At 54.4% G+C, this 7,635-nt stretch overlaps 1 protein-coding gene across 1 annotated transcript in view; it reads right to left on the reverse strand.

Moving 5' to 3' along the window:
* Positions 1–746: 746 nt before the first annotated feature.
* Positions 747–7,635, reverse strand: part of unc13a (unc-13 homolog A (C. elegans)) — a gene marked incomplete at both ends in the record, with an annotated part of 52,716 nt that continues 45,827 nt past the window's right edge. Inside the window, 3 exons of the mRNA XM_084459089.1 lie at positions 747–1,035; positions 2,309–2,468; positions 2,736–2,828. Of these exons, the coding sequence (XP_084315215.1) occupies positions 747–1,035; positions 2,309–2,468; positions 2,736–2,828 (542 nt within the window). The remainder of the gene's footprint in view (positions 1,036–2,308; positions 2,469–2,735; positions 2,829–7,635) is intronic.

Genomic DNA, 7,635 nt, shown 5'->3' on the forward strand with positions numbered 1-7,635 from the left:
TGCCTCATTGTGATTCATCGCCAGTTTAGGGCAGTGAGTACCAATGGAGAGAGGGAGGGAGGGAGGGATGGAGGTCAAATAGTGTGTGACCTGAACTCTCACATTTGAGACGCTAATGTACATCAGTCATCTGTCTTTTTACTACTGTGTGCATTTCTACAAGATGATTGGTTAAGATTCAGGACGGTGATTACATCAGTGGCTCACCGACAGACAGACAGACAGACGGACGGACAGACAGACAGACAGAGAGACAGACAGACAGACAGACAGACCAGACAGACAGACAGACAGACAGACAGACAGACAGACAGACAGACAGACAGAGACAGACAGACAGGAGGCGTGTGGTCTGTGGTCAGTATGTAACGTCCAGGGTGTCTCTGCTTGTTCAGCCCAGCTGGGCCTCAGGGTTGGCAGTAGCGCTGCAGTGACACCTCCACACCTCTGGGGGGCAGTGTTTGCGTGTGGAGAGTTCCAGGCAGACCTGGGTCAAATACAGTGAGGCGTGAAAGAGTGCACAACTCATGGTTTCAATGAACACCTGGGTCAAATACGTGGATCAAAGCGGATCACACAGCGGATCACGTTCACTTTGTTTATCTCAGGCTTTGCCTTTAGTTTCACTGAACCAGGTGGACTAAATCACACTGGACTACTTTTTGCACGCGGTATTTAACCCAGGTCTGTTTTGGCACCGGTGACCCTATGTGAGGGAGGGGATTCGGTGTCCCTCTCCCCCCTCCCTAACCCCGGCCCTCCTCCGCAGAGCGCTGGTCGGACTTGAGCTTGACGAACTCTTTGGCGACGTCGTCGTTGTTGCGCTGCGACAGGATGCGCAGCACGGTCAGGCCCGTCTCGTCCATGTGGATGCGCTTCCCCAGCGGGAGCCAGCACGCCACGCTGCCCCTAGAGGCCGCGTCCTTCAACTGCATGACGGCCATGCCCACGGTGCGGTCCTCGCGGGCGAAGCAGTAGTCCTTCACGCACACCTGCAGCTCGTAGCACTCGGGGCCCACCTCCGTGCTCAGGGTACTGGGGAGGGGGGGTGCAGAAAGTTCAAAGTTCAAACGGAGTAGTGTTTAAAGGAGTAGTAGAGGGAAAATGCATGTTTAGCCCTGTTTTAAGGTTACTTATGATCATATGCAATGGTTCAGATCAAAACGTTGAGAAAACTAGCACTTTTGAGGAAGTCTGATAATTACTCTACCACCGTTTTGGTCATACAATGGATGTGGGTGGGCACCTTGAAAAATCATTCAAAAACATGTTAAACTCTCGATTTCAAAGACTAATCTGTTTTTGTATGCAGATGATATTTAGGTCCCAACCCAGGCTGCGCAAACTGGTCTCAACAAATATCATCCTTGAAGGCCAAACTTTTTTTTTTTTTTTTTTGCCATATCCTCAATTAGCTACGTGGGTTGACTGACGGGCATCATTTTTTTTCTGACCCCACGATTTTGGGCACTTTTTTCCCAAGGCCTATATCCAAATTAGGCTTATTATTCATTTGTTAGTAACTAGCTAGTAATTTGTATTGTATTTTACTAGGATATATTAATTAAGTATTTTTATGTACTGTAGGCTGCTTCCCAGCAGGCCACTTCCACTCCTTCAGTTTGCGCCGTCTACCCTGGACATGAAGCCTCCCATTTATCAGGCCTACAGTACATAGCCTACATCTAACCCAATGATTTCAATAAATCAAATTGCATGCACTGGTATTTCATAATGAAAATATAAAGCCTATTTTCAACTTGTAGGCTAGACATTGTGGGACTTGGTTCATCAAACAAACAATGACCTGTCGAAGCAAAGTCTACATCTACATCTGACTCCGACTCTTTTTTAGCCGAAGACCGTGGTGTCTTTGGTCCCGGAGTATAAGTTCTCTCAGCCATATTCAGCAACGGCCATGTCTCAAACGTACATCAAGATGACGCTGCCCCTCTCTTATATACGGTGCCGTTCAGGGGGTGGGGCTCAGCGCCGGGCCGGCTTCGCTCATAATAAAAAGAAATTCTGCATTTGCTCCACAGGCACGACACCGCTATATTTTCTGTACAGATAGTTATGACTCCCCTGGACCTATTTATTGCATATATTGGATTTTTTTTTTAAACAAAAAGTGCAGTAAATCGAACAGAGCACCTTTAAATGACACAACTAAATAAAACCCATTTACCATTATTTGGACAGTTTTAGTATTGGGAAAGAAAAAACCGATGTCATCCCAGAAGAATAAAGACTTTAGTAGTGTTGGCCGAAGCACTGTGTTCCTGCTCAAGGCGTCCTGTCTACTCACAAGGTGAAGGTCTCGTTGTACTTGGGGGCCCAGCTGTTGTTCTTGGACTTGGTGGCGTACTTCCTCTTCTTGTCGCTGAGCTGGGGCCCGATGATGTAGACCTCCACGAAGGGCCGGAAGATTCCCTGGGTCTGCCAGCGAAGATCGTTAGCTGCCACCACTGGGGCGCGGGGTGGAGGGGTAGAGAGAGACAGAGAGGGAAACGGAAAGGAGAGAGAGATGGAAAGAGAGAGAGAGATGGAGAGAGAGAGAGAGCGAGATGGAAAGAGAGAGATGGAGAGAGAGAGAGAGCGCGAGATGGACAGGGGGAAGGGAGGGAGTGAGCAAGAAAGTCATTTGTAAACCATTTTAGAGCTCAAGCCCAAGAAGTGTGTAGCGGAACCAGGGTTGTTGTCTACAGAATCCTATGGTTGCTCTCCTGACCTACCTTTCACAGTGACCTTGTTTTCTCCAGTGTTGGGGTGGGTGAAGATCTCCACATGGATGGACACCTCTCCCACCGCATCCTCCACTCCTGATCCTGGGAGGGCATTGTAGGGGTGAGGGTAGAGGAGGGTAGGGGAGGGTAGAGGATGTAGGTGAGGGTAGAGGAGGTAGGTGAGGGAAGAGGAGGTAGAGGAAGGTAGAGGGGGTAGAGGAGGTAGAGGAGGGTAGAGGAGGGAAGAGGAGGTAGAGGAGGGTAGAGGAGGTAGGGGAGGGTAGAGGAGGTAGGGGAGGGTAGAGGAGGTAGAGGAGGGTAGAGGAGGTAGAGGAGGGTAGAGGAGGGTAGAGGAGAGTAGAGGAGGGTAGAGGAGGGTAGAGGAGGTAGGGGAGGGTAGAGGAGGGTAGAGGAGGTAGAGGAGGTAGAGGATGTAGGGGAGGGTAGAGGAGGTAGGGGAGGGTAGAGGAGGTAGGGGAGGGTAGAGGAGGTAGAGGAGGTAGAGGATGTAGGGGAGGGTAGAGGAGGTAGGGGAGGGTAGAGGAGGTAGGGGAGGGTAGAGGAGGGTAGAGGAGGTAGGGGAGGGTAGAGGAGGTAGAGGAGGTAGGGGAGGGTAGAGGAGGTAGAGGATGTAGGGGAGGGTAGAGGAGGGTAGAGGAGGTAGAGGAGGTAGAGGAGAGTAGAGGAGGTAGGGGAGGGTAGAGGATGTAGGGGAGGGTAGAGGAGGGTAGAGGAGGTAGAGGAGGTAGGGGAGGGTAGAGGAGGTAGGAGAGGGCAGGGGAGGGTAGAGGAGGGTAGAGGAGGTAGGGGAGGGTAGAGGAGGGTAGGGGAGGGTAGAGGAGGTAGGGGAGGGTAGAGGAGGTAGGGGAGGTAGAGGAGGTAGGGGAGGTAGGGGAGAGGGCAGGGGAGGTAGAGGAGGGTCGAGGAGGCAGAGGAGGGTAGAGGAGGGTAGGGGAGGTAGGGGAGGGTAGAGGAGGTAGGGGAGGGTAGAGGAGGTAGGGGAGGGTAGAGGAGGTAGAGGAGGGTAGAGGAGGTAGGGGAGGGTAGAGGAGGTAGGGGAGGGTAGAGGAGGTAGGGGAGGGTCGAGGAGGTAGGGGAGGGTAGAGGAGGGTAGAGGAGGTAGAGGAGGTAGGGGAGGGTAGAGGAGGTAGGAGAGGGCAGGGGAGGGTAGAGGAGGGTAGGGGAGGGCAGGGGAGGGTAGAGGAGGGTAGGGGAGGGCAGGGGAGGGTAGAGGAGGGTAGGGGAGGGTAGAGGATGTAGGGGAGGGTAGAGGAGGTAGGGGAGGGTAGAGGATGTAGAGGAGGGTAGAGGAGGTAGGGGAGGGTAGAGGAGGTAGGGGAGGGTAGAGGAGGTAGGGGAGGTAGGGGAGGGTAGAGGATGTAGAGGAGGGTAGAGGAGGTAGGGGAGGGTAGAGGAGGTAGGGGAGGGTAGAGGAGGTAGGGGAGGGTTGAGGAGGTAGAGGAGGGTAGAGGAGGGTAGAGGATGTACAGGAGGGTAGAGGAGGTAGGGGAGGGTAGAGGATGTAGAGGAGGGTAGAGGATGTAGAGGAGGGTAGAGGATGTAGAGGAGGGTAGAGGAGGTAGAGGAGGGTAGAGGATGTAGAGGAGGGTAGAGGATGTAGAGGAGGGTAGAGGATGTAGAGGAGGTAGAGGAGGGTAGAGGAGGGAGGGGAGGGTAGAGGAGGGAGGGGAGGGTAGAGGAGGTAGAGGAGGGTAGAGGAGGGAGGGGAGGGTAGAGGAGGTAGAGGAGGTAGAGGAGGTAGGTAGAGGAGGTAGGGGAGGGTAGAGGAGGTAGAGGAGGTAGAGGAGGTAGAGGAGGGTAGAGGATGTAGGGGAGGGTAGAGGAGGTAGGGGAGGGTAGAGGAGGGTAGAGGAGGTAGAGGAGGGTAGAGGAGGTAGGGGAGGGTAGAGGAGGTAGGGGAGGTAGAGGAGGTAGGGGAGGGTAGAGGAGGTAGGGGAGGGTAGAGGAGGTAGGGGAGGGTAGAGGATGTAGGGGAGGGTAGAGGAGGGTAGAGGAGGTAGGGGAGGGTAGAGGAGGTAGGGGAGGTAGGAGAGGGCAGGGGAGGTAGAGGAGGGTCGAGGAGGCAGAGGAGGGTAGAGGAGGGTAGGGGAGGTAGGGGAGGGTAGAGGAGGTAGGGGAGGGTAGAGGAGGTAGGGGAGGGTAGAGGAGGTAGGGGAGGGTAGAGGAGGTAGAGGAGGGTAGAGGAGGGTAGAGGAGGTAGGGGAGGGTAGAGGAGGTAGGGGAGGGTAGAGGAGGTAGGGGAGGGTCGAGGAGGTAGGGGAGGGTAGAGGAGGGTAGAGGAGGTAGAGGAGGTAGGGGAGGGTAGAGGAGGTAGGAGAGGGCAGGGGAGGGTAGAGGAGGGTAGGGGAGGGCAGGGGAGGGTAGAGGAGGGTAGGGGAGGGCAGGGGAGGGTAGAGGAGGGTAGGGGAGGGTAGAGGAGGTAGGGGAGGGTAGAGGAGGTAGGGGAGGTAGAGGAGGTAGGGGAGGTAGGGGAGGGTAGAGGAGGGTAGAGGAGGTAGGGGAGGGTAGAGGAGGTAGGGGAGGGTCGAGGAGGTAGGGGAGGGTAGAGGAGGGTAGAGGAGGTAGAGGAGGTAGGGGAGGGTAGAGGAGGTAGGAGAGGGCAGGGGAGGGTAGAGGAGGGTAGAGGAGGTAGGGGAGGGTAGAGGAGGGTAGGGGAGGGTAGAGGAGGTAGGGGAGGGTAGAGGAGGTAGGGGAGGTAGAGGAGGTAGGGGAGGTAGGGGAGGGTAGAGGAGGGTAGAGGAGGTAGGGGAGGGTAGAGGAGGTAGGGGAGGGTAGAGGAGGTAGGGGAGGGTAGAGGAGGGTAGAGGAGGTAGAGGAGGGTAGAGGAGGTAGAGGAGGTAGGGGAGGGTAGAGGAGGTAGGGGAGGGTAGAGGAGGGTAGAGGAGGTAGAGGAGGGTAGAGGAGGTAGAGGAGGGTAGAGGAGGTAGGGGAGGGTAGAGGAGGGTAGAGGAGGTAGAGGAGGGTAGAGGAGGTAGAGGAGGTAGGGGAGGGTAGAGGAGGTAGGGGAGGGTAGAGGAGGGTAGAGGAGGTAGGGGAGGGTAGAGGAGGGTAGAGGAGGTAGGGGAGGGTAGAGGATGTAGGGGAGGGTAGAGGAGGTAGAGGAGAGTAGAGGAGGGTAGAGAGGTAGGGGAGGGTAGAGGAGGTAGGGGAGGGTAGAGGAGGGTAGAGGAGGTAGAGGAGGGTAGAGGAGGTAGAGGAGGTAGGGGAGGGTAGAGGAGGTAGACAAGGGTAGAGGAGGGGAGGATAATGGAGGAAACGTAGGATAGAGGACAACAGTTAGATTCCTAAAGACATGTACTAGACATGTACTATACCATTTCCTTCACCACTCCTTCAGACCAAACACTGGACTGGACCTTCCGTGGGAGAGAAGGTATCCTGGCCATGGTTGGCCTGTATGGGGGGGGGGGGTGACCAGAGGATGCAGCCATGAGTGGTCCTCACAGGAGTGGTCCTCATCAGAAACTAACTGGGGCTCTACCATCTCACTCTGAAGATGCAAAACCCACTATGAATGCACATTAGGTATCAGATTAGCCGATGTTTGATTTAGATTTCTAAATGTCATATTATCAGATTAGAATCTCATGGTGGCCACCCATACTGTAGCGGCTGAGACTCTGGGGACCCTGCAACACTCTCAGAGGGAAAAAAAGGTTCCCAAATGGTTCTTCAGCTCATCATCCCTGTGGGAGAACCATCCACAAGAACCCAATTTGGTTCCTGCCTAACCTATTATTTTGCCTACAATGACGTCACACGCTACTCGCCCATTATAAGTTAAAGGGTTGGAGGTGCAAACAAAGGGCTTCTATAATGGGTGTCTATGGGGTAAATGCCCATATGGGTGTCTATGAGGTAAATGCCCGTATGCGTGTCTCAGTTCTAGAATCTAGCAAGAACCTTTTTTTAATTAAATAAAAGATTCTCAAAGGGGCTTTAGAGGGATCTCCCAAAGGGACCGCTGAAGAACCGTCAAAGGTATAGGTAGAACCTTTCTTTCTCAGAGCGCCAGAGAATCCAAAGTGTGCTGGGTGCAGGTGAGGGGAGAGGAGAGGCAGGTGAGCTCAGCCAGGAGGGTTCTCCGGTTCTCCCCAGGTTCCTCTCCTGCTGGGCAGAAGAGCAGGCAGGGTCATGCCTCCCCAGTGGCCCCGGGATTCATTCCCCAGGTCAGACATGACAGGTGGAGAGGGAGGGACATCCCCATTGGTGCAGCCAGGTCATACACAGCATATATACATATTTACATACATATATATCCCCTCAGTCTCAGTTATCCTGGGGCAGGGGGCACACACACGCCTGGACTCATCTGAAAACATGCATCTCACTCAAGATTAAAAGACATGTCCACCAGGACGGTATCATCTCATGGGTACATAGCTGTGTTTTTGTCCACTGGGCATGTGTGCACCCTCTCCATACAGGATAGCTCGCCCCTGGGCCTAAACCAGAGCCTGGGCCTGGAGTTGGGTCTGTGCCTGGGCTTGGGGCTGGCCCAGGGGTGCTTTGCTCCATGCTTCGGTGCCTGGGGAAGGTGTGGTGACATGCAAGAAAGAGCCTCTAGGAGGCGCCACCCTGGATCCAGCTCCGTTTGTCTGGGAGGGAAGGAGGAGGAAGGAGGTGTGCAGTAAGAAGGAAGGTTGGCTCGTCTTCTTGTCTTGTGTGTGGGAATGTGGACGTTGTGAGGAAGCCATGTTAGCCAGCGCTAGCAGGATAGCAGGGCAGAGATGGGCTGCCGGAAGACTGTTGGAATCCCACCATTTTAATTAGCCTCTAGTCTCTTTGTGGCGAAGTGACAGCAGTTTGTGTGTGTGTGTGTGTGTGTGTGTGTGTGTGTGTGCGTGCGTGTGTGTGTGTGTGACGCTCCCAGAGGACGGAGGGCCTG

Source organism: Borostomias antarcticus (assembly GCF_949987555.1).
Source record: "Borostomias antarcticus genome assembly, chromosome: 26".
In the NCBI taxonomy this organism is placed as follows: Eukaryota; Metazoa; Chordata; class Actinopteri; order Stomiiformes; family Stomiidae; genus Borostomias; species Borostomias antarcticus.